Source organism: Elephas maximus, chromosome 4, assembly GCF_024166365.1.
Source record: "Elephas maximus indicus isolate mEleMax1 chromosome 4, mEleMax1 primary haplotype, whole genome shotgun sequence".
In the NCBI taxonomy this organism is placed as follows: Eukaryota; Metazoa; Chordata; class Mammalia; order Proboscidea; family Elephantidae; genus Elephas; species Elephas maximus.
Genome location: NC_064822.1, coordinates 167,596,929 through 167,623,995, shown reverse-complemented (window position 1 = coordinate 167,623,995; position 27,067 = coordinate 167,596,929). Strand labels below are relative to the sequence as shown.

The window sequence follows — 27,067 nt, the reverse complement described above, 5'->3', positions numbered from 1 at the left end:
ACCTCTCTGAAGTGTTGAAAAGCAAAGATTTCACTTCGAGGACTAAGGTGCGCTTGACTCACGCCGTGGTGTTTTCACTCACCTCATATGCATGTGAAAGCTGGACAATGAATAAGGAAAACTGAAGAAGAATTGATGCCTTTGAATTAAGGTGTTGGTGAAGAATATTGAATATACCATGGACTGCCAGAAGAATGAACAAGTCTATCTTGGAAGATGTATAGCCAGAATGCTCCTTAGAAGCAAGCAAGGATGACATATTATCACGGGGGACCAATCCCTGGAAGACATCATGCTTGTTAAAATAGAGAGAGGGTCAGCAAAAAAGAGAAAGACTCTCAATGAGATGGACTGACACCGTGGTTTCAACAATGGCCTCAAACAGCAACAACTATGAGAATGGCGCAGGACTGGGCAGTGTTTCATTCTGTTGTACATAGGGTTCCTGATTTGGAACCGACTCAAGGGCACCAAACAACAAGCCATAGCTGGTGTGGGAGGACCCCTGTTATTCCAAGTGTTAAACCTTTAAAATTCTGGATCTCGGGGAGATTTGGGATCTAAGGCCCAGGCTGTCAGGGTGGCATTTGGGGGCCTCATGGTAGTGACTTTCATCCAGTGTACATAGTGCTTAAGAACTGGTATAGCCATGTCAGTGGAAGATTAGCTCCAGGTGAATGCTTTTCATGTTCAAGTGCCATTTTTGTTTCTTCTTCAGTGTAATGTCTAGTCCTCTCTTTTGCCAGTTTTTCTACTGGATTGTCTTTATTGATTCACAGTTCATTATATAGCCTGGTTACTACTAATCCTTTATCACTAAATGGGAAATGCCAGCCATATCCCAGTCTGTGTAGAAGGTCTCAATGTAGTAGAATTTATCACGTGTTCCCTTTATAGATAGTCCTTTTTTGCCTTGTGTTTAAATATCTGACAGGGCAGGCCTTCACCCTGTTTTCCTTTTTTAAGAATATCATGGCTATTCTTGGCCTATTAGCTTCCATATAGATTTTAGAATCAGCTTGTTAGGGTAATATGAAGAACTCTTTTGAGATTTTGCTCACATTTGTATTTAACCAATGAGATCAACTTGGGGAGAACTAACAGGACACTGGATCTTCCTATCCATGCATATGGTTTTGTACAGACCTTCCTTAATGTCTTTGATTAAATATTGTAATTTTCTCCACAAAGGTACTGCACATTTTTTGTTAGACCTATTCCCAATTTCTTTTACACTTCTCTTGCTATTATAAGCTGTATCTTTAAAAAAAAAAAAAGTTTTTAAATTCTTTAGTGCTAGTGTCATATGCATTTTAGAAAGTGAAGACAGTCATTACTATGAAATGTTTTTAAAGCATGTTTAATTTAAAAAATTATGAGCATGATCATATTAAACTATATTATACAATCTATGCCAAAGTTTAACTTAAATATATATAACTGATAAAAACTGGATGTGATTTCAAACCAGCAGAAAACACCAGAAAGTTTGTGCTTTAGGGCCAGTCAAGAGACTAGGTGTGAATCCCAGCTTGGCTGGCAGCTCAGGATGCACTTTACTCCACCATTGCTAAATCTTTCAGGCTGTGGCTTTTTTGCCTCTTGGCCTTATAGCCTGGACGCAGGAACTCTATTTTTCTCTTCTTTGCTTCACTTTTATTTTTATGCCTCTTCAGTTTTTTCTTGGCAGCAATATCAGGATTAGTGACAAACTTGAGAAAGAAGAGAAATTTTATATTACTTTTTAAATGTTCAATCAATAAAATCAAATGCAGAAATGTGCCATTTTATTTACTTTTAAATCATGAATACAATACATGCCCGTTAAAGAAAATCTGGAGCCCAGGAAAAAGCCCCAGCTATAAGTTCCTACTTGGAAACCTTGGTGGTGTAGTGGTTAAGAGATATGGCTGCTAACCAAAAGGTTGGCAGTTTGAATCTACCAGGTGCTCCTTGGAAACCCTATGGAGTGGTTCTACTCTGTCCTATAGGGTCGCTATGAGTCGGAATCGACTTGATGGCTACAGGTTTGGCTTTTTTGGTTTTCTCAAACCTAACCAACCAATCCCTCTTTCATCCCTGTGTGCACTGCACGCACACATGCGTACGCGCGCACGCGCACACACAGAGTTAAAAATATCTATTAAGCCTGGTGAACACACCACATTTTCAAACAGCGAACTTACCTCCAGAGCCCTTCTCTTTTTCCGGAGTGCCCTTTTCTGATTTGCCTGTTTCTGCACAGAGGCAAAGGCTAATGAGAAGCTCTCAAGGCCAACCAGCTTTTTGAGTAATTCTATGATTTCCTGGGACAGATTCTTCAGCAAAGGATCTAATCGCACACAGAGAGTAATGATCAAAGAGAGTCAATTAAGCAAGGACATGCTTAAACAATAACATTATACAAAAGTTAAAGACTCCTGCAGAAGCTTTATCACTTTTATTACTTCACTACTAAACAGATCTAACACTAGCCTCGATGTTTCTGAGGTGAGAGGAACAAGCAGAAGCTTTGGGTACAGCACTCCCTGCACTATCTCATCTAGGATACAAGAGCTCAGAGACCGCAGGCCTACTTCCCAGCAGAATCCTGCCTCTGAAGACATTTAAGTAGTTTGAGAACTAGATAGAAATGCTTTGGGTTGCCTTTATTAACCTGCTCAGCTCTGCGCAGATAGCGGGAAAGAGTGTCCCCCTACCCCTCCCTAATCCCCAAGTCACAGAGGCTTAGCTCTGCCCGGATAACCTTTTTGTGAATCAAAGGCTCCTTTGAGAAGCTGATGAAGCGCTATGCTTTCCCATCCTTCCTTGCCCCCCTCCCAAATGTAAATAACCTTTGTTCTGCATTCAACTTCAGGGGAGATCAAGTCACCTGCAGTGGATAGTAAGCTTCTTGAGGGCAGGGACTGTGCCTTTCCCACTGCTGAACCCACTGTACCTGACTCAGTGCCTAGTAAATATGAGGTATATGAGGTGCTCAATATGCTGGCTGGATGAGAATTACAGCAGACCAGACCCTGGCTCAGTCAGCAGCCCCAAGCTTTGCTTTTGCCTCTCTAGTAGCCCTCAAGGTATGAGTATGCTGACAACTTTCTCTCAAGGTAGCATGGCTAACCAACCACTCCTGCTTGGACAACAACCCACTTCATTTTATTTTTTAACTTGTGTTAACATCCACTTCACCTCCTCTCTTTCCAAACCTCAAATCTCTTTTTTTCTATTATCAACAAAGAGAACTAAGATCAGTGAGAGAAATACACCAAATGTACCGGCAGGGAAAAAGAAGAAGGATAGGAAAAATTAAACTGATACTTAAACTAAAAAGTATGTCATGCTAACGTGATACTCAGATATTTTTACCTTACGATTCTTAAGAATGTACCAACACTTTATTGCTCATAATTGTTCATATACTACAAGGTTTAAAACCACCCCAGACTGAGGTTTCCTTTATATATTACATTTAATATAAGCTTAAGAGTAAACATTATCTTTTAGGAGAGAAACATTCACTCCTAGACATGAGAAAGTGTGAGAGAGGGCAGTCAAATAAAATATAAAAATGTTTTATTTGTTTGCTGTTAGTTGCCTTTACACCTAACAAGTGTTCTTTCCAAAAACAAATTCTCTGGCAGGGAGTGAAGAGAGAAAGGAAGAAGGAGGCACTCAGGAGAGAATTCAGGAGTTGCAATGTGAAATATTAAGGAGACTGGAGGTGGGTTACCTTGCTCTGAATAGGTGCTATTCAGCTCTCGAAACAAAGGTGCTATGATCACTGGGAGATACGGCTTCACCCTGTCCACTCCCAGATCCATGGCTACTGCTCCAAGAAACTTAAAGATGCATGTTCTCTGAAAGTACAGAGGATGTTTCACTTGAAATGTTCTCTTACACTTGCACTCATACAAACACACAGAGTTAGTTTTGGAAAACCGGGTTGGATCTCTTTGGGAACAAATGCTATTGCTGCAGTTTTGGGTTCAAAAGGTAGAGCTCTTAGGGGTGGTTTTCCTTGGCAGGGTCACTAATGACAACTAAAATACTTTTCTGAAGTGCTGTTTAATCTTGGTTTATGAAAAATTACTTTGTAAGCTCCAGTGTAGCTATATTTAATGACTACTTTTGATCACTCTGGTTATGTATTGCACCTTTAAGGGGTTTCTAGGTGAATAAGCAGCTTCCAGTTTTGCCATCCGGGACAACTTCAGGATCAACCAGAGCAGTGTGGCTGGCTTGCTGGGCTCCTCCTTCGCCTCTTCCTTCTCTTCTTTGTCAGGCTCCACTTTCTCATCGGCACAGGCCTCATGTCCTTCTGTCTCCTCTTTAGCCAGACCATCTCCTAAAGCTCCTTGTTCTTCCCTGTCTTCTTTTGTCTCATCTTGCTTATCCTCAGAATCAGGTACCAGTAAATACAAGACTTTGGCTACAAACAACAAATTCTTAACAACCTTAAAAGAAAAGGGGGAAAGAAAGGAATCAGACTTTGATTTTGAAATATATATAGCTCGGTAAGCAGAAACTAAAATATGTATTCTACAACGAGAAGATAAAAACGAACAACTGAGAGTTGCATTATTAAGTTGATGAGCAACCCATTTCTCATTCTCATGTTCTTCCTTACAGGGTGTTCAAACCCATCTCCATGGAACTTTTACCCATGTGGCCTTGTTCTACCTTTTAAGGCCACACAGAATAAGTAAATGATTTCGTTCCTGACCATCCGTTTACATTTTTAAAGACTGCTTTCATCCCCCGTCATTGAAATTCCTTCAGTCAGTCCTCATGAGATAATAACTTCCGTTTATTGAGCACTGACTAGTTGCTCTATATAGTGTCCCAAGTCAGCCTTAAAGTACCTCTGCCAGGTACTATTATCAGGAGAGAAAAACCAAGGCTCAGAGATATTATATAACTCCCCAAAGACACAGTGAGTGGTCAGCCCGGATTCAAAGGTCTTTAGAATTCAAGCCCAAGTTCTTAAACTTGGAGGTTCTCCTCTTCAAATCCCATTCAATGCAGTTAGTTAAACAGCCCGAAGACTGATTTTGGTCTTAAGATAATGGACCCATTTACTGAGTCCCTAACTCTGCGACATCTGTAAAATATGGGAGGTATTTCTCCCCCATTAAGGTAGCCGAGTGCTTAAACATTTGCGCCACCCAGGGCCCCTATGCTCTAAGTGTAGAACCACCTTACATTTGTCTCTCTTAAGACCAATAATATGTCCACCCTGGCAGAATTTCTTTGACTCCACTTCACCATTCCTCGTAATGGCTATCCACTCCTTCCGCAGCCCTGCCATATAACAAAGCGTGCTAAATCTGCATTGAAAAAAGTGACAGAAATAGCAGATAAAGGCATTCAACTAATTTCTAGTACCCTGTCATTTAATCCACATTGCTCCATCTTGCCCATAATGATTCTTGCTCCTATCCAGATACCACACCTATGTTGGCTCATCACCTGCCAGCCCAAATGCTTTATCAAAAGAGGAAATAGCACAAGGGAGCAAAAGAACCATTATCCAGAAGTAATTTATATTTACTGTATATTTATAAATACATTTACATTTAACTTATAGTTACATTTTATAGTACGAACATACATAAATCTTTTTAGTGATGGAAAGATTCAAAGCTTCAGTCACACTGTGGAGTAGATACATTAAAGCTGAAGGTGAAAGGATTAACTGCCAGCCTAACACTGTATCATCTTTAACTGAGAATTTAAAAGGGAACCAAGAGTAATCTCAACATGGACAGGTACTTGAGTATGTTCATATTTTATCTAATTCCCCAAGTATTAAAATAGGTTGAAAACCAAACCAAAACAAACAAATGCCAAATGTAAGCCTACCCCTTGACTGTAGAATTCCTGTCTGTTACTCTGGGAGGATTACAATTCTTACCTGCTCTCCTAGAGACGGATCCAGGAATTTGGAATGCAACTGATGGCAAGAAGCTAAAGAGATACTTTTCATCTGTGAAAAGAAAATGGACATTGACAGAATGCAGTGTTTCTAATTATTTTTAAGAAACTCTAACTAACCATATTATTACTCCAAGGTACTAGATTTTCCTCTGAAAGACCACCTGTGTCGATCTAGAGAGAGAAGATTCATGACCAAAAATTGTATAACTGTCCCCCTTTCCCTGCCCCAAGTATTTCACCCCAGAGAAACCAGATACTTTCAAGCTGGGGAAGGTACAGATTAATAGTCCCTTAGATTATTAGCAGAGCACTTTGTAGCATTCCAATTTTTTTTTTCCTTCCTCTTTTCTTCCCTTCCATCCTCCTTCATTTAATATTTATGGAGCGCCCAACATAAGCCAGGTTTGGTGTTAGGCCCTGGGAATCAGAGAGCGATACAATACATGATACAATAGTTTCATGAACAAGATCTCATTTAGCCCTCAACAAGGCTTTGAAGGCGGCAAGACAGGCAGCATTCATCTTATTTTCCACAGCTGATAAAGAACTTTACGCATATAAAGGAAGATGAATGTGCGAAACAAGCAAATCAAAAGTCTGACTAGACTCATGGTTTCAAAATTATCTTTGAAAAGCCCTGGCCTTTAGGGTGACCTCTCTCCAGTTACTAACACCCCTGTTGCTTCACACGTACAACAAGTTGGAAAAGTTTCTCTCCAGGGCCAGCCACAAGATGGCTACATGACCAGAATGAAGACCTCACACAGGTCACGAAGGAAGGAAAAGGTTTTGGAGAAACCTTACCTTTTGGTCAAGGTCACTTGTTAGGAACCTGACTGCTACAGGTTCTGGGAGTCTCTTTTTAGTCTTTTTGGCTTTCCATTTTCTAACAAGCTCTTCTGGTTGGCAAGAGGCAAACAGCAGTCCAAAAATCTGGGCTGCAGTGAGCCACACCCAGTTGTGTGGATGCCTCAGGTGAGTGTGCATGTGACCTAGGGGAACCAAAAGGCATTTTCAGATGTCTCACAGCTTTCCTATCTTTTGGTGGTAAATTAGACAATTTTTGGCATTTACTGAGTATTCATTATGTGGTTCTGGTTAGGAATACAAAGATGAACAAAATAATCACAGCTTCCAAGAAACTTCAGAAGGGGCTAGGGGAGAGGTGAGGTGGAGGGACGCTGGAAAGAAACAGAAAACCAACATCTAATGTGGTAAATAAACAGCCCTGGTGGCATAGGGGTTAAGGGCTCAGCTTTTAACCTTAAGGTCAGCAGTTTGAACCCAGCAGCTGCCCCATGGGAGAGAGATGTGGTAGTCTGCGTCCATAAAGATTCCAGCCTTGGAAACCCTATAGGGCAGTTCCACTCTGTCCTATAGCGTTGGTATAAGTCAGAACTGAATCGACAGCAATGAGTTAATGTGGTAAATGACACAAAAGAGATACGAGTAACCCTAATCATGGGCCATTTCCACAAGATCTAGTTTCAGATTCAAGGGGGTGGTAGGTGGCATTAATAGTTACATTTTCTAAATTAAGTAATGTAAACATATACATGGATACATGTTTATTTCTAATAACTATTGAAATTGGTGGCTCCAAGGAGCTGACCAGAAAGCTATCATTTAAGGAAGGCCTTCTATGTGCCAGGTGCAGGGCTAAGTGTTATATGTATTACCTCATTTAGATCTCATAGCAACTCTGTGAGGTTGGGATTGTCATTTTCATCTTACAGATAAAGAAGTTGATGTTCCAGACAGGGTAAGTGACTTGCCAAGCTGTAACAGGCTGACCCAGAACTCACTCTGCTCCACCTGACTCCCAAGCTCATACACTTAAGCATTAAGCTTATATATATATCAGACTTGGAAAGTACAGTGGACAAGTCTTATAATGTGGGCGTTGGGGGAAGAGGATTAAAATTCTGGATTAATCATGTTATATATCTGAGTTTTAGTCTATGCTGCTATGTTTTAGGAACATGGCTATGCTTTTGTTCTACATTAATCTGTGTAATAATCTGGCCATATTTTAATGGAGCCATACCAGAGTAGGTCATACATTAACTACTAAGTTATTTCTCACAAGACTGGGAGTTCAGGCTCTTAAACTGGGTGGATCCTTCAAGCATTCATGCCCATGTCTATTTTCTACTGTTTTTTTAATCAAAATTAAGAATGTTAAATTAACCCTAAAAAAAATAAAAATACTAAGGTCTAATTTTTCATTTAAAGATACATATATATATATGTATCTTTACACATATATATACACATACATATATATACATACCAAAACCAAACCAAACCCAGTGCCGTCGAGTTGATTCTGACTCATAGTGACCCAATAGGACAGAGCAGAACTGCCCCATAGAGTTTCCAAGGAGCGCCTGACGGATTCGAACTGCTGACCCTTTGGTTAGCAGCCGCAGCACTTAACCACTACGCCACCAGGGTTTCCATATATATACACGTGTGTGTGTGTGTGTGTGTGTGTGTGTGTGTGTGTATATATTTACTTACTTTATCATTTAGGTCATGTATATATCATGACTTTAATGTTCCCAGAAGTGAAATGGTTTAGTAAATCATGGCACATTTACGTGATGGACTGTTATGGATTGAATTGTGTCCCCCCAAAATATGTGTTATAAATCCTAACCTCTACACCTTTGGTCATAATCCCGTTTGGGAATGAGTTATCTCTGTTATGTTAACGAGACAGATTAGCAAAACATATATCTTGAGTCAATCTCTTTTGAGATATAAAAGAAATTGAACAAGTGAGCAGAGCAGAGATGGGGTAAGATAGATGCCAAGTCTCCAAGGAACCAGAAAACAGAAGCTAAAGAAACAAGGACCTTCCTCCAGAGACCTCCCCTAGAGCCAGTGCCCTGAATTTAGACTTCTAGCCTACTAAACTGTGAGAAAATAAATTTGTTTCTTAAAGCCACCCACTTGTGATATCTGTTATAGTAACACTAGATAACTAGGACATAGACTATTATACAACTATTTAAAAGGACAGCTACTAAATTTTTTATAATATAGGAATAGGCTTACTTGGGTATAAATACACAGGATATAAATGTTTACATGGATCTATACAAATACTCCAAAAACAAAGAAAGAAACAAAGCAAGCAAGCAACCAACCACAACACCCCATGCCTATTTATTTAATAAAAAGAAAGACTAGATGAAAATATACACCGAACTATCCACAAGTAGCATGCAGGATTTTGGGAAACTTTTTTTCCTGCCATAATTATTATTTCTTTTATAAGGAAAATTTATTACTTATAAAGTCATATATATATATATATATATATAAAAACAACCTGCATTATGCAGATGACACAACCTTGCTTGCTGAAAGTGAAGAGGACTTGAAGCACTGATGAATATCAAAGACCACAGCCTTCAGCATGGATTGCATCTCAACATAAAGAAAACAAAAATCCTCACAACTGGACCAATAAGCAACATCACGATAAATGGAGAAAAGATCGAAGTTGTTAAGGATTTCATTTTACTTGGATCCACAATCAACACCCATGAAAGTAGCAGTCAAGAAATCAATAGACGCACTGCATTGGGCAAATCCGCTGCAAAATAAATCTCTTTAAAGTGTTGAAAAGCAAAGATGTCACCTTGAGGACTAAGGTATGCCTGACCCAAGCCAGGGTATTTTCAATCACATCATACACTTGTGAAAGCTGGACAATGAATAACCAAGACAGAAGAAGAACTCATGCCTTCAAATCGTGGTGTTGGCAAAGAATATCGAATAGACCATGGACTGCCAAAAGAACGAACAAATCTGTCTTGGAAGAAGTACAACCAGAATGCTTCTTAGAAGCAAGGATGGTTAGACTATATCTCACATGCTTGGGACATGTTGTCAGGAGGGATCAGTCCCTGGAGAAGGACATCATGCGAAAAAGAGGAAGACCCTCAAGGAGATGGATCAACACAGTGGGTGCCACAATGGGCTTAAGCACAGCAATGATTGTGAGGATGGTGCAGGACCTGGCAGTGTTTCCTTCTGTAGTGCGTAGGGTCGCTATGAGTCGGAACCAACTCAACGGCACCTGACAACAACGACACATATATATTGTTTTATATATACATATATATACACATGTGTATACACATGTATATACACACATATATATATATATATATGGAAACCCTGGTGGCGTAGTGGTTAAGTGCTACAGTTCAAATCTGTCAGGCGCTCCTTGGAAACTCTATGGGGCAGTTCTGTTCTGTCCTACAGGGTTGCTATGAGTTGGAATTGACTCCAAGGCACTGGGTGTATATATATATATTCCCCCACCCCCTCAGAAACATTTTCGCTAAAATCAATCTGAAAGGGTCTTTAAAATTTTTTTCCTCATGGATTTTTTTCCCTGACATTATATAGTTCCTGAAATGTTCATATTCTAATTTCCCAAATCTAAGTTCAGTAATTCTATCGCAACTGGTATGTTTGTTCTTAGATTTAAATAAAAAGGAAATACTTACTCCAGATTTTACTCAAAATCTCAGAGGGCTTGGTAAGATGAATAATATTACATTCCTTGATGAGTTTACTTATCAGTGTAAGAAAAGTAAACAGAAGGCGATCTGCAGCTTTTTCTTCAGTCTCTTCCACTATCTAAAAATAGGATGGATGTAAATCAGTTAAAACAATAATCTAAAAGTATCTGTCGGACATTTAACTCTAGCGTGTAAATTTACACTACAGTTTCTCAACCTGGGCACTATTCACATTTTGACTGAAAAACTCTTTGCTGTGGGGAGTGCCCTGCAGCACTTTTAGCAGCATCCCTGACCTCTACCAGCAAGATGCTAGAAATACCCTGTCCTCCCAGTACGGCAACCATAAATGTCTCTAGATATTGCCAAATGTCCCCTGGAGTCCAAATCACCTCTCGGTTGAGAACCACTGGTCTTCATACTATATGGAAGATAACTTACTCTAACCATTATTATTATTTTTTATTTTGTTGTTGTGAAGAATATACACAGGAAAACAATACCCCAATTCAACCATTTTTTACATGTACAATTCAGTGACACTGTTCACATTCTTCAAGTTGTGCAACCATTTTCACCTTCCTTCTGAGTTGTTTCTACCCCAGTAACATAAACTCACTTCCCCCTAAGGTTCCTATCTAATCTTTTGAGTTGCTGTTGTCAATTTAATCCCATATAAACCAAAAAAGCCAAACCAAACCCACTGCCGTCGGGACGATTCCAACTCATAGTGACCCCATAGGACAGAGTAGAACTGCCCCATAGAGTTTCCAAGGAGCATCTGGTGGATTCAAACTGCTGACCTTCTGATTAGCAGCCGTAGCACTTAATCACTATGCCATATAGATAGCTCTTGAAAGAGCATAATGCTTAAGGCAGACATTTTTCACTAGTTAAGCTAGACTACTGTTTGGTTTTAAGAAGACGGCAGGGGATATTTTTGGTTTAAGTTTTAAAGATTATCTCAGGGCAAGAGTTTCAGGGATTCTAACCCTTATTTTTAACTACACTGAATTCTTGCTATTCTTAATAAAGCGCATTTGTGAACACAATATTTAACCTGTTAGCTACAGCACCTCAAGTAAAACTGCAAAAATTAGCAAAACTTTTATCCCCTAGTGAATCACTTACATCGTTAAAGGTCTCAGGATCAATTTCCTTTTCAATCACAGGAAGAACAGTTCCAAGTCTCCTCTCAAAAGCAATCCCTTCACTCTCTACGAATAAACCACAGATCAGGGCGGCCAGCTGTCTGTTTAAGCTCTACCAAAGACAAAACACCACAAGACAATGTCAGCACAATCTGGAAGGCTATTTAGGAAAATGTAAATTGAAGCGGGGCGTTACTCGGTCCTCAGCATTCAGAGACAATAAAAATATTTACGATGCTAGAAATAAATAAGGAGCTTTAGTGGCAAACATGACAAAACATTGGAGAAATTGCCATACCCAAGAATAACATTTAAAAAAAAAGTGGCATTTATTATTATCCACGAAATAAGTTTTTTTCTTTTCCATTTTTAATTAAAAAAAGAAAAAAAAAGAACAGAGGAAAGTTTCATTTCTCCCCCCCAGTTATGTGGGTTTGCAACAAGCCAGTCATAATCCAGGACATCTGTTGTTTCCATTCCACAAAGATGAGCCAGTGGCGACGGTGGAAGAGTCAGCAAGCAGATACTACGATTAGTAAAAATTACATCCAAGTAATTAAATAAGCAAAAGTGGAAACAAAGGAATCCATCAATACGGGGCGGATTAAGTAAATCTGGTACATTGCTGCAGTGGATTCTCAACAAACATTAATGAACTGGTGGCAACGCAGGTGATTTTTATGTTCCTCTCTCTAACTTCCTGTTATTTCTGAAATTTTATAATAGGAATATACTATTTGCATATTCAGATAAAAATAATAAAGCTATTTCTGCTTCGGAAAAATTAATTCAACAATGTGTAACATGTATTCCTGTTTAAAGTATAAATATTCTATTACTTTTAGCAAACAACAAAAGCTTAATGTTGCCATTGATGTTATTAAACTCAACCCTAACCTTTTTCGCACTAAACCAGGTGGTAACCATATCAAACAGCCAATCTTTTTTCTCAAGGTTGATTTTACTGAGTAAGGACTTGATGGTCATGGCTGCCATCTTTTTGCATGTGGCAGAGGCATCATTCACCATCATTAGACAAAGAGGAATAAAGAACATCCCGCAGTTCTCGTGGAGCAGTCCCTAAAAGAAAAAAAGACATTTATGAGCATACTCAAAATGGAATTCTCACAGATACCCTAAAAAGGGAAGAGCGTGGGGTTTCAGGGATAGTGGGAAACATAGCTGATGAGCTTGTCTTTGTGATTCACAGTACCTGAGGGAACGTGTCAAAGAGATAGGTGATCATTTCCAAGGCAGACTCTCTCCCGGTCTCGTGTTCATAACTAGAGCAACAACATTATGTTTACTTCGGGGTCTTTTAAATTTACCAAGAATTACCAGAAAACAAAACAAAAGGCTGCATCAAAGTGTTAACCTCTTTCTTAAAAAACGCAAAATACCCCATTTTCCAACTTTAATGATTTTTATATAAATCTATCAACTATTGTGCAGTTTTAAATATAGCTTTTTTAGATTTTTAATAATTAATGGTAAGTTTGTAAGACTGGACTGAAAGGCAACTTACAGAACTGCCATACAAAGCCAAGAAGTAAAGTTTGATAGTCAAGCCAACGATTCATATAATAAATAGCATCGTTAGGTGATATGACATTATTTTTAGGCTTCTTTCTTTTCAAGACAGTGCACCCTATTAAAAGGAAGAAACTACCCATTTGCCCTTGGGAAGTTTACAGCTTCAGCTTACTTCAGTTGAGCGAGCATGAATTCCAAGTTTGGTCTCAATTTGTCACCAAGGGGATAGTCAAGAATGTATTTCAGGAAAACCTAGGAACAAAAGTTATATAGATGATTAGTTAGATCCCATCTCTCCAAGATTCCTGTTCCCGAGGCTGCTTTCTGGGACACAAAGACCTTTCAGGAGGGTCATCAGTTAGGCTTTCTAATAGACTCAGGCTAAGTCTACCTATTAAGTCAACAACCATGCCTCTTCCTTTCTCCCCCCTCACTTATCCAGGTTCTGCCCCACGTGCCTGATAAAGTCAAGTCCTGGCCCACCACTGGCATGGTTGTTGAAGGCTCCCAATCAATGCTTATCTCACCAAAGCTCATCTCTTTTTGATAGGTGGTATGTGGTGTGGTGGACAAAGCATATGGATAACAATAAGAATAATGGTGATGATCATACTGATAAGAGTAACAACTACTAATGCATTAGGTAAATACCTTCTTTGTGCCAAGCACAGTGTTAGGTGTTTCTTGGTTAATGCTTATTGCTGCCTTAAGAAGTAGGTGATATTCAACAGAGAATCCCCGATGGGGCAGGAGAAAACTGGGATTCATATCTCAAATTCAAGTAAAAAGACCAGACTTAATGGTCTGACTGAGACTGAAGGGACCCCAGAGGACATGGCCCCTGGACTCTCTGTTAGCCCAAAATTAAAACCATTCCCAAAGCCAACTCTTCAGACAAAGATTAGGCTGAAGTATAAGACATAAAATAATACTGGTGACAAGTGTGCTTCTTAGCTCAAGTAGACACATGAGGCTATGTGGGTAGCTCCTGTCCGGAGGCAAGATGAGAAGATAGAGGGGGACAGGAACTGGTTGAATGGACACGGGAAATACAGAGTGGAGAGGAGAAATGTGTTGTCACATTATACAGAGAGCAACTAGGACCACATAATAATGTGTGTATAAGTTTTTGTATGAGAAACTAACTTGAATTGTAAACTTTCATTTAAAGCACAACAACAACAAAAAGGTAGGTGATGTTCCATTTTACAGATGAAGAGAATGAAGGTGGCACAGAGAGGTAAGCAACTTACTCAAGAAACAATGTCAAGTGCCGAGTTAGCTGCATCCAAAGGCTGTGCTTTCAAAACACAATACTATCCAGCCCCCTTTATTAATACTAATGCCATCACTCAGCTTTCTAAGGCCTGTTTTTACCCCTAGCCATAAAATGGGGATCCCATTCCTTTTGAAGGATGGTTACAAACAGAGATCATGCAGGTGAAGTGCTGGACACAAGCTAGTCTTAACAAATGGTAGCTGGACCTCCTTCTTTCTAATAGTAGTAAAGCATATTTCTTTGAAAGACATGCCTTTCCCTCTTTCCACCCTGGCTTCTTCAGCACTCCTAACCCACCTTCAACTCTGAGTTCAGAGTTCTAATTCAGACCTTTCTACCTCCTGGGTATCATACGTGCTTGTAAGATTAGTGATGCACAAATTTATAAACACAAATTTTATCATGATATTATCCTGCTCAGTGATTTCAACAGCTTCTTGCTGTTCTTAAAGTCCTAAATCTATAACAAGACAACCTGTAACCTGTTGCTATTGAGTGAATTCCGACTCATACAGACCCCACAGGACACAGCAGAACTGCCCATAGGGTTCTCAAGGCTGTAATCTTTATGGAAGCAGGCTGCCACATCTTTCTCCCATGGAGCAGTTGGTGGGTTCAAACTGCCACCCTTTTGGTTAGCAGCCAAGTGCTTACCCACTGCGACACCAGGGTACCTTCAACAAGACGACAGGGTCCTCCTTAACCTGGCTCCCCTTCCCATCTCACTCACCTTCATTTAGTTCCTTGAACAAGCTAAGTTCTTACTTACTCATTTCAAGGCTCACTTACCTCAGGCATTTGCTGCTCCCCTCACCTGGGAGGCTAAGTCTTACTCTTCCTTCAAATTTTGGCTTCAATGTCAATTCTTAAGAAAGACTTCCCTAAACTCTTGCACTAGGCTGGGTCCCCATCCTGTGTCTCAGTTACACATTCCATATTTTACCAATTCTCAGATGCACCGCTTTTCACATTTAAAACATATGAAACCGAGATCCATCTTACATTGACGGTATCTTACCACTGCGTCATAATTTTTTCTTTCTTTGAAGTATACCGAGGTGTCTTAGATCTGACGAAATGCAACAGTACTTTTTCCTCATGGCACTTATGATGACTGTAATTCAATAACTGTTTGTGAAATTCTTTTGTGCCTGTCTAGGATAGGCCCCATAACAATTTTGTTTACTGCTCTTCCAGCTATCCCTGCTACACAGAGATAAGCCTTAGTAGTTGATGAATGGACCAATGGATGGAAACCTTTCCTGCAGTATATCAGGCTGCAGAGGGAAAACCTAACTCTTCACCCCATCTGTCACATGCCATAGGCAGTGGGCTATACCCTATTGATGTTCTCCGTGAACTAAAAAATACCCTTCAGACAAAGCAGAAACCCTTCTCACACCTGGCGTGTAAATGGGTTCCTGAGGCCCTGAATAAAGCAACATGACACGAGTCAGTCTTCAGAACCCAATGTCGACACCTCTCTACCTAAAAACAATGCAAATAAGGCAGAGCCCAACCCTCGGGAGAGTAACAAGCTCTCTCCACAAACCTGTCTGCACTGGACTCTGACAGGTTCACTTTGTCCCGAAATCGCCAACTTGGATACTTTCCGCATGATGTCATCTACTTCCGGAACCAACAACTTTCTTGATAAAATGGCCTAAGATACAATAGGAGAAAACACACTCATTCATGTGTTTTACTGCAGACGGACATAAGTGCACTTGATGCCAGAGCAGTAACAGGTAGTTCTCAAGCGTAATTAAAGTATCTTTGAAAGGAAAAAAAAAAGCCTAATACAATAAATATTTGTACAGAATCCCCAGAATATGTTAAAGTAGAGCTTACATTCAAACGCTGTAATAAGTAGATATGTTGGCTACAATTAGCCCACCAAAATCATAATAATCTTTATAAATTACTTATTTATAAGTCTTTATCTAATCAAACACTGTGTTGCACATTATTCTAAGTATCTGACGTGAGGCTCATAAGCCTCAGAAGCCAACACAACACCATACCTTGAGAAGACCAAACGCAGTTGCTTGTCTTGAGGTATCATAGATGTCCTCCTCCGCGTATGCCAGTAGGACTTGCAGCTGTTTTTCGGTTATCTGGTAAGACTTCACTTTCTTCACAAGTATAGTCACACACTGCAAGTTATAACAGTGAGCTTAGCAGCCAGCATATCCCACAAACCAGGATCCAGTGAGACAATAAGGACTTCATACAGTACCAACATGATTTTTCACAGAGGACACCAACTATCTTAGTCTTAGCAAATTAATCTGGCAAGAATCTTGACCAAGCCCAAAAAGGGCGATGGGGAAAACAAAATGTGATGTAATCCTGGCCCTGACTTTCTCTAAGTGCAAGTGAAAACACCTCACCTTGAAACAATTTACCACCAGGTGGAAGTTCTGGCCCTTGGCAGCCCCCAGTTTTGCATAGTCCTTCAGCAAAAGGAACAGGTGTTTCGTCAGCTGTTCTGCTTTTGTTTCTGTGGAAGGTAGGGGGAACCTCAAGACCCAGATGAGGCATTGTAAAGTGCCTGTGATCACCTGAAAAAAAAAAATCAATTTATGAAGTGACCGAGTCCAAGAATCCAGCACCTGAGGCGGTGGACTCTTATCAGTAACTGGGCCACCTGAACGAAATGCTCTGGGCAGCCCACTCTGTAAGAACTGCGCTCCAAATGGAAGAAGGTAAGTTCTGTTCCCTGTTGTAGAAGAACATACTGCTCATCCATAGTAGGTGAAGACGTATCACAAGCAAAGGAGAAAAGGTGCTCATTTACCATATTCTTAACCTATATGGGTAAATGATTGGATGGGTTGGTCAATTTTAGAAATTTGTGTGTGCGTGTGTGTGTGGAAAAGGGCAACATAAATGACTTCTATTTTCTAATATGCTACTTCAATTTAATACATTCTCATTAAGCTCGTATTATGTATACAAGGTGCTGTATTGGGTATTAGAAATACAATAATAAAAAGGACACTACCCCTGCACTTAAGGAGCCCAAAGCTAGCTCAGAAATTAAACACAGGAAAAATTAACTATAATTCAATATATTAAGTGCTGTGTGATTACTCAGAGAATCTCTGAACCTCGAGGCCAAACCTTAGAGATCACCTACTGCAGCTCAGCTAATATAGCCTCTATTGTTCTGGCTGCTGTGATGTCCTCAGTAGGCTGGATTAGATAAAGGCATAGATGAAAGTGCTTGGGCTTTGGAGTCAAAAAGCCCTGGGTTCAAATCCCAGCTCTGTAACTTTTTACTTGTTACTTAACCTCTCAGCACCTTCATCTGTAAAACGAGCAATATGAGGAAGTGGGAGGTATGTAGGCTTTGGGGTCTGATAGCCTTGGGTTCATATCTTAGATCTTATCAGCTCTGTGATCTTGGGCAAGTGGCTTAGTCTAAGCCCTGGTTTTCTCATCTGTAAAAAAGAAACACTAATAATATATATGCCTCATGGGTTGCTGCGAGGATTAGAGACAATGTCTTTAAGATTCATAGCGCTTAGGAGTAGTAGTGACAATGACAATGATGATTACTGGCCTGGGACAATACCACCCACCCTCATGAAGTTGTGAGGGTCAAATGAAATAATGTACCTAGAAGGGCTACCCAAACACATAGTGTTATTAAATTGGGGAAACAATTTAATGCAGGGAAGAGTGGTGGTTCATGATGTTATAAATCACTTTAAAAACTCAATCATCTTGTGTAGTACAAGCACTGAAATAAGTTCTAGGTATTTTGCATAAGTCAAGTCTTGTAAAGGAATGGATATTCCAACATGGACTGTGAACCTACACTCACCTTCACATCCATGGAACCCAGGCAGTCTATGAGGAGAGACACAAAAGGATCCAACATTTCCAAAACATGCTCACTTGAAGACTTGATCTTGGAATTTTTCAGACTCAGATGCAGCAGCTAAAAGATTAAAGATATTTCACATTCGTTACCCTTAAGACCCTATGAGTTACGGGAATATGAAATGCTTTCATGAGACAAAGGTGAAATGTTAAAATTCTATTTGAAATGACAAAAATTTTTAAGAGGGAAACTGCTTGGGAGATTCTTAGTAGACCAGGAAGGTGGGTGCTGCTGTGCAGGTAAGACAGTAAGTTCACTTACCAGATGGATACTCAGTGTCTACTACAGCTCAGTGTTGGCTCGACAACCTGGATGCACCAATGACCAAGACATGGTCCCTACCCTGATGGATCTTAGCCAGGAAGACAGAATCCAGAGAAATAACCATCTTGTGATAAATGCCAGAAAAGAGACATGTAGGGTGCTGAGAGAGCTCTGCGGGGACCTGGGCAGAGGGAAGAGCGAGTAGGAAGGTCCTGGTGCAAGAATGAGTATGGTGACTCTACATAACTGGAAGGAAACCAGCGTGGCTGGGACCGGTTGGTGAAGGGGTGCAATACAAAGCGAGGCCCTTGTGGCCCAAACGAAGGACTGGGCTCTCTCCTAGAAGAATGGAAGCCAATGAAGGGCTTTACCCATTGCCATCAAGTTGATTCCGACTCATAGTGACCCTATAGGACAGAGTAAAACTGCCCCATAGGGTTTCCAAGGCTGTCATCTTTATGGAAGCAGACTGCCACATCTTTCTCCCATGGAATGGCTGGTGAGTTCAAACTGCTGACCTTTAGGTTAGCAGATAAGTACTTAACAATTGTGCTACCACAGCTCCTTAAAGGATTTTAAGAAGGGAATTAAATGCTCAGACTTGTGTTCTTAAAAGGTCACTATCTTAAGAAAAACATTCAAAGTAGTTCAGAGGTGCTCATAAGCAAAGCGATAGAGAAGCTATAATAAATGCCAGGTCACAATCATTAATCATTGTATCATTAAAGGAAGTACTGGGAGAGATAAATAGCAAAGGTGTTGCCGATGTACCTTTAAACAAGTATTTCATACTTTATTGACAATAAAGCATTTATTTCCAGTGGACATGAGCAGTGATGGAGAATCGGCAGAGGATTGAGAGACACAGGCTCACTGTGGGCAGCAAGTCTCATTTTAAGCTTAATTCTTACCCGAAGCCCAGACTCAATAAATATGTGCATGTTGGTTTTCTTGCTCACAAGGGCTTTCTGTCCACCTCGCACTGGAGCTGGGGGGAGCAGAAGACAGCTCTGGGGCGGTAGACGTGGATCTGGTGCAGGGGCTGCCGGATTTCTGCCAATCACAAGGGAATGAAAAATACTGTGGCTGTATTCCAAGAAGCTACTGCGGCCCTCTCTGGTGACGGGAGCCCTGATGTGTTTCTGCATCTCCCCCACCCCAACCACAGATACAGAATAAGATTGTTAGTTGTTGATCAAGGTTGCTAGGATAACCCCCAGAAACAGGTCAGATTTATCAACATGCATTTAAGATGAATAGCAAGGGGATACTCCCTTTATTTGATTTCTGAAAGCAAATGACAAGGAGTCTCTTTTAGAACACAGAAGCAAAATCCAAAGGAAGTTTACTAATACATAGTTTTTAAAATCTTTTAAGGTCTAAACCTCCGCTTGATTAGAACAAGAGGTACAAATTTAAAATGTATCCTAAAGTTGATTCATTGGATAGATAAAATAAAATACCTCAGATCATTTTTGTTTTTCTTTACAAAAGCAAATTACTGAAATAACTCACTTAAGAGTAAATAAGAGCCAGCAGCCACCAGAAACTAGAGAGAGGCATGGAACAATTTTCTCTCTTAAAGCCCCCGCAAAACCAAAAAACAAACCCATTGCCATCGAGGCAATTCCGATTCACAGTGACCCCATAGGGTTTCCAAGGAGTGGCTGGTGGATTTGAACTGCCGACCTTTTGGTTAGCAGCTGAACTCTTAACCACTGCGCCACCAGGGGTCCATTAAAGCCCCAGAAGGAATCAACACAGTCGGCACCCTGGACGTGAACTTCTAGCTTCCAGAACTAAGCATTCCCTCAGAGGATGACAGCAAGAAGCAATTTAGACAACTTAAGGAACAGATGATAAAAAGTATATCCCAGAGAGTAACTTCAGATGACTTCAGAGTACCAGGTGCCTCTCCTCTCTTTGCTGGCGTAAAACTGTGTAAGCTCTCTGAGTAACTGAAGGAACTGGAGAGGGGAATCCTTTAAATAGGCAGAGATAACCCTGATTTTACAGGTTTACTCTGTAATGTCTAAGATTAAATGTCTGCATTCAGATAAAGTTGGACTTAAAACAGATAAAAAATACCAGAGAAAATTGGAAAAAAATAGGAGCTGAAGGGCTTATCAGAATTAACCTTTTAAAGGATAGTTACCCCCCGCCACCCCAAACTTACTTTTCTTTCTCAGTTAACAGGGGGAGGTTTTCACTGACCAAACCATAACTGAGCAATAGGATGGATTCTGCTGTCATTTCCTGATTCACAATTAATCCTGCTATGATTCGGCGTAAGGTTTCATGAACTTTCCGGGCCAGTTTTAAACTCGTGGTGTTTTGTAAGATCTAAAGGCAAACGTAGATGTCATGCTGAGGTAACACAGAACTGCATTTTGATTTGTTGTAATGGTAGTTTTCTTTTATATATTTGCTTTTTAATATGTGTTCATTTTTCCTAATTTAAAAAAGGAGTACTTCCTATAAAACTTCAAACATATATATATAATGTGCAAAGTAAAGTCACCAGTAACCTCCCCCCAGAGGAGACAACCACTGTTAGCAGTGTGTATGCCTCTGGATTTCCTCTCCTCTTTACCTGCTCCCTCTCAGGGCACAAAGCCTGAAATATGAAGTGCTCAGAGACTTTTATGAAGCCAAACTTGCAAGTCCATTGTTGTTGTTGGGTGCTGTGGAGTCAGTTCTGACTCATCACGACCCCATGTGACAGAGAAGAACTGCCCTATAGAGTTTCCTTGACTGTAATCTTTATGGGAACAGATCACCAGGTTTTTCTCCGCTGGAGCTGCTGGGTGGGTTCGAACCGACTATGTTTCTATTAGCAGCCAAGTACTTAACGATTGCGCCACCACAGCTGCTTCCAAGTGCATCAAAGGGGGTCATTTATAGGAAAGCACACACTTACAGAATCAACCAGACAATCACTACTCATAGGAAACCATGCTAATGAGGTACTGGCAGTAGCTAAGCCTCAGGGTTTGATATTAGCTATTGGGTCAAATCAGAGGAACTTAACTAGAACCCGGGATAGTCAACCTCAGCACAACACTTGGCACTTCCTGGCTATTTCCTTGCTTAGGATATAGTATTAAAATGCATGCTCTATTTACTCTTTCTGTTCTGTCCTCAGAACATACCTAACATTCTTAGATTAGGGTCAGATAAGGCTTAGAGCATTCCAGAAGCAATTACGGAATCTGGAACTATATAACTTTTTGTTCTAGTTTTAATTAACAAAATGTAACCAAATGAATTGGTCTTTACTGGATGTTTACCACGGCAACAGGTACAGAGAACACAAAGGAGGGTAAATTATAGAGCCTGCCCTATAAATAGGAGGCAGAATGAAACAATATAAAGAAAGTGAGGTTTGGGTCAGAAATATCCAGAACTAATTCCTGACTTTCTTTCTTAACTATGTTTTTTTCTACCTTTTTGAGCCTTAATTTTCTTATTTGAAAATGGAAATACCATTGATCTCATGTGATGGTTGTGCAGATTAGAAGAGATACTGTAGTACACCTATGCCTCACTTACCAGCTATCCAACATTTCACATAGTAAAAAATCTACTGACTATTTTCCACATTAACAATGAGCCCAGGCAAGAGGGAGAGGAGGGTAAGGTTGGTAAGAGGGAGCAGAGAGGCCACACGTGTCACTCACGGTTCTTATTGTCTGGGTTGGGCGGAGGAGCCTGGCCAGGCCTGCGAGCTGGGGCAGGCAGGTGGACAATGCATAGGAGGCAGTGGTGGAAACTGGGTGGAAGGCGTAGGGCGGGGATCTTGGAGGTCTCTTCTTCCAAAGAGGCCTCTCTGCCACCTCTGCAGCCTCCACCAGGTCCAGATGGCTGGGCCTCACATGCCTGTAGGCCCAGGAGCGCCCCTGCCACTACCAAGGCCTGTTTGGGGGGCTGGTGTGGCAGGAAGGTGGAGAGGAGAGGTGTGCCGGTCAGCATGGAGGCCTGGAGCATGGCCAGGTGGGCCCCTGATGCTGTGGAGGTGGTGGGCAACCGCTGACCACCACCACCACCACCACCACCACCACCCACTATGGGTCCTGTGGTGGTTGGGATGGTGTGGTGGGGAAGGGGGGCCTGCCGTGCCACAGGTATCCCGAGACACACCGGGGGTGCCTAACAGGCAGTGTTGACCAGGGGTGACACCACGCCAAAGATGGGGCACAGCTCAACTCTCACATAATGCCGATTCTCACATAACAACCTGGTCTTTGGAACCTAACCATGTCGATAAGTGAGGAGTAGGTGTACAGTGCTCAGAAGATAATAAATGTCAATAAATGTCAGTTCTCATCCTCTTGGCAATCTGGGAGTAGCAACCTGTCTCCAATGGCCATGTTCTTAGCTGCTGACTTGACCCTGTTGTAAAATTTACCCGTACTACATTTTTTGCTGCCTTTTTTTTTTCACATTTCATGACATACATTAGGAACTGTGACCCTTGGGTTAGAACAGCCAACTCAGGACTGTCATCTAGTGGCCATATGGTACTAGTGCCCTTAGCATCAAAGGAAATCCTGGTGATCAAATGTAGGATTAAGGCTAACCCTGCCAGCCTCTTTTCAGGAATTTGTGATACTGTAAATGTTGGAATCTCTTGTACTGCATTCAAGTCCTTACCTCTTTTAATGGAAGGATAAGTTTTGTAACCTGATTTTTTCCTACAAACTTGCCCAGGATTTCATAAGAATCATAACTCTTGCTTCTTCGTGCCTCCATGATTTTGGAGAGGATCTGCTTTACTTCTTTTTCTTCAGCAATGGCACCAAACAACTCATGGTTAAAAATCTTCGAAAGAAAAAAGCCAAACAAATTTATGTTCACTCAGCAAAATATGCCAACATAAGCAGTCTCTGAAAACAGCCCTGTATGTCCAAATCAAAGGAAAGCAAGTTGGCCCTGGACTGAAATTAGACGGTAGGAATTTCTATTAGATTTTACTTGTTTTCAACGCAGTAGGGACCAATTTCTAAAAAACAAATAAATATAGAATGAAACATCTGGAGGGTTATACTAATAGGGAACAAAATTAAAAACTGCATAGATTTACATAAATAATTATATAACTGTAAGGACAGGTACTTCTTTCTTGATACTACCAAAGGGTAGCTTAATTTCCCTTTAAAAACTTCTCAGGACACTTGCAAATACTGAAATTAAGGTAAGTATTTAAATTGAGATTCAAACTGTTAGTGTTTACATTTCTTATAGATGAATGAATGGCTGTGGGGTAAATTTAGTCTCTTCCTAATGGTTATCCCTCCCCTGATTCACCCCATTATCAAATTTTAAAAGCTGATCATGACTAATTTTCCACCTGTATAAATAAAGCTCTGGTGAACACATTTTTATCTATACCTCAGATCATATCTTAGAGTGTTTTTTCTACTGTTGTAAAATAGTATCTATAACACAACATTTGCCACTTTAACATTTTTCAAGTGTACAATTTAGTGATATTGATTACATTAATCATGTTGTGCAACCACCCACCATAATTGTTGCCAAATTTCCCATCACCAGAAACAAAGGCTCCCTGCTTCCTAAACAATGGCTCTCCCTTTCCCTCTCCTGCCCCTGGTTCTGATTGCTTCTTTAGGATAGATTCTTGGAAGTGGTTGAAAATTGTTGCTCATCTCAAAAGCTTGATATGTACTGCCAACTTTCTTTCTAGAAAGGTTGTAACAACTTATGACCTACTAACAACGGCTAAGTGCCTACCTCACTGCCTCATGTCACCTGAACTTGGGCTTTTAAACCTCTGCTAATCTAAGAGATGCAACAGTACATTGTTTTCATTTTTACAGGTTATTATTATTTCTTACTTTGCAAACTAATTTTTTTTTTTTTTTTTTTGGGTACACCATTTCCCCACTTAAAAAGAAACTGGAATTCCTTTAACTAAGTCTTACCTCAATCATTATATCTAAACAGGAGTCCAAATCCCCAACTTGTAGCTTGTTAGTGAGGCCTTGCAGCAACATGTAAACAGTAAAAGTTAGCACATGGACCTAGAATTAAATGCATAATAAGAGTATGAATGATAAAAATACCATACTTGAAAAACCTAAGATCATAATTAAGAATACTGCAAAGTTAATGCAGGGAGAAACTCTGACAAATGACACATACTTAAATCATTTTCCAAAATCCTTCAACCAAATGATCACTTTGTATGAAAGATGCTCAGAAATACATTACGATGCTTAGGATCTATTATTGTGACTAAATCAGGCCAATGATTTATTTAAAAAAAAGTCTTGAACTTCAAAAACCAACCTGTGAATGAAGAATCTTGGCAATGCTGAATGTAATTCCAGCTGGTATATAAGTGTTATGAAGGAAACAAATTAAGTTTCTGCCCCTCAATAATAGCCATAGCCAACATTTACTGAGAACTTACTAAGAGCGAGGCATTGTCCTAACACTTCCCATGTATCACATGATTTAATCCCCACCTACCCTATCAATTTTTTTTTTACCCTATCTGTGGAAAGCCTGGCGGCCTAATGGTTAAGAACTATGGCTTGCTAACTAAAAGGCTGGCAGTTCAAATCCACCAGGCGCTACTGTGAAACTCTATGGGGCAGTTCTACTCTGTCCTGTAGGGTCACTGTGAGTCAGAATTGACTCGATGGCAACAGGTTTGGTTTGGTTTACCCTATCTGTGGTGTAGGTGCAATATGATCAGCATTTTTCAGATGAGGGAGCTGAGGTACAGAGAGGTCAAGTAATTTGTCCAAGGTTACACGGGTAGAAAATGGTGGAGCCAGGATCCGAAACCAGATGGTCTGGTGCCAGAGCCTCCAGCTCTGCACCACTAGGCTATGCTGCCTCTCAAGCTTCCCTCATTCTTTATTCTTCCACTGCTGCAGAATTATCAAGGTAAACATCAGATAAAGATTGTAGACTAAGGAAACACACTTAGTTGTCAATAAACAGATCGGATTTTAAAGGCATGGTTTTATATACCTGCCTGTGTTCTTTAAATACTTTCATCTACTTAAAATGTTTGCTGTGGGGCTTTTTATAATTTAAAAACAACGACTTTTTGGGGCGGGGGGATGAAGAGTGAAATTTGGAGAGTACAACTGTGGTAAATGTCTTGATCATTAATACTAAAAGCCAAAATAGCTGTGCTCCTATTCCTATTTTAATTATCTTAACGATGGACTTGAACACTGTAGGTTCTCCATAAATACGTGTGGTATGAAACATCAAGGCCAGGGAACTGTGCTCATACTTGTATGCCCAGCGTCCAACATATCACCTCACACAAAGTAGCCATGAAATAAAGTGAAGTAATTCAAGTAGTTGAGAGAAAAGACTAAAAGCTCATACTGATAGAGGCCCTGGTTCTGGGAGTGATAAAGAAGGCATACCCCACCCCATCGTGCCCATTGAATGTGGCTATAAAAGCTGGCTAGGATGCAGAAAGCAGCTCTAAGGGTAAAAATTAGCAGGTGTACTGTAATGAACACCAGAATCCAAGCACCCTGCACTGTCTGTGAATTTAGCATTCTTTTCCTCTGGCATTCCCCAGCCACATGGAAGTGGGAACCAGGACATAAAGAGAGCTGTAAGAGGAGCCCCTGATTCTAGCTCAAAGAGAAGGAGAGCAGATACTCATAATGCTCCAAAAGGGTGAGGAAATTCCTTGGGTTTTTTTCTCTTTCTTTTCTTCATTCTCCTGCACCTCAGCTCCAAGCGATCCTGTGGTGGCGGGAGGAGTGGCCTGGTAGTGGGTACCGGCAGGAAACAAAAGGCTGTGGGGGGAACCTTCCACTCTCCATTCAGTGGAACTGCAGCTCCCAGAGGATGGGCTGAACCTTGGTGCTTTTTTCTCTTTCTCTGTCTTCCCGCCACTTGGCCCCAGACATGGGCATAGTTACAAGAACTGCATGGCATAGTGGGAGAAATACTCAGCTTTGTAGCTGAAGGACCAAAAGAAATGGAAAAACTCAAGGTGTTAGCAAAGAAATAAAGAAGAAGCAAATGAAAATTTTAGAACTAAAAAACACAACGACCAGAGTGAGAAACTCAACGGCAGAACGGAATCAAAGAAGGAGGGATCAATGAACCTGAAGACAGATCAATAGGAATTACCCAATCTAAACAACAGAGAGAAATTAAAAAACAAACAAACAGAGACGAGAGCCTCAGAGACCCATGGGACAAGTAGTAAAAGGTCTAACAATCATTTCACTGGAGTACCAGAAGGAGAAAAGAAAGTGTGCAGTGCAAAAACAGCATGTGAAGAAATAATGGCTGAAAACTTCCCAAATTTGAAAAACATAAACTTAACAGATTCAAGAAGCTAAGCAAACTCCAAAACAAAAAACCCCAGAATAATCCACACTCAGGTACATCATAATCAAACTGTTAAAAAATAAAGACAAAGAACAAGTCTTTAAAAGCAGCCAGAGAGAAAAAACCCATT

The 27,067-nt window shown here is 40.4% G+C and overlaps 1 protein-coding gene across 1 annotated transcript in view; it reads right to left on the bottom strand.

The window, feature by feature from the left end:
• Positions 1-1,359: 1,359 nt before the first annotated feature.
• UTP20 (UTP20 small subunit processome component) overlaps positions 1,360-27,067 on the bottom strand; it is a 182,576-nt gene continuing 156,868 nt past the window's right edge. Inside the window, exons 47-65 of the mRNA XM_049884168.1 lie at positions 24,540-24,638; positions 23,248-23,415; positions 20,771-20,937; positions 19,506-19,647; positions 18,271-18,387; positions 16,832-17,002; positions 16,463-16,594; positions 15,991-16,101; positions 13,332-13,411; positions 12,840-12,909; positions 12,524-12,706; positions 11,607-11,738; positions 10,461-10,593; positions 6,736-6,923; positions 5,909-5,980; positions 4,149-4,448; positions 3,725-3,851; positions 2,187-2,332; positions 1,360-1,712 (exon numbers count right to left, since the gene is read on the bottom strand). Coding sequence (XP_049740125.1) covers positions 1,557-1,712; positions 2,187-2,332; positions 3,725-3,851; positions 4,149-4,448; positions 5,909-5,980; positions 6,736-6,923; positions 10,461-10,593; positions 11,607-11,738; positions 12,524-12,706; positions 12,840-12,909; positions 13,332-13,411; positions 15,991-16,101; positions 16,463-16,594; positions 16,832-17,002; positions 18,271-18,387; positions 19,506-19,647; positions 20,771-20,937; positions 23,248-23,415; positions 24,540-24,638 — 2,694 coding nt within the window. The 3' untranslated portion in view covers positions 1,360-1,556. The remainder of the gene's footprint in view (positions 1,713-2,186; positions 2,333-3,724; positions 3,852-4,148; positions 4,449-5,908; positions 5,981-6,735; positions 6,924-10,460; positions 10,594-11,606; positions 11,739-12,523; positions 12,707-12,839; positions 12,910-13,331; positions 13,412-15,990; positions 16,102-16,462; positions 16,595-16,831; positions 17,003-18,270; positions 18,388-19,505; positions 19,648-20,770; positions 20,938-23,247; positions 23,416-24,539; positions 24,639-27,067) is intronic.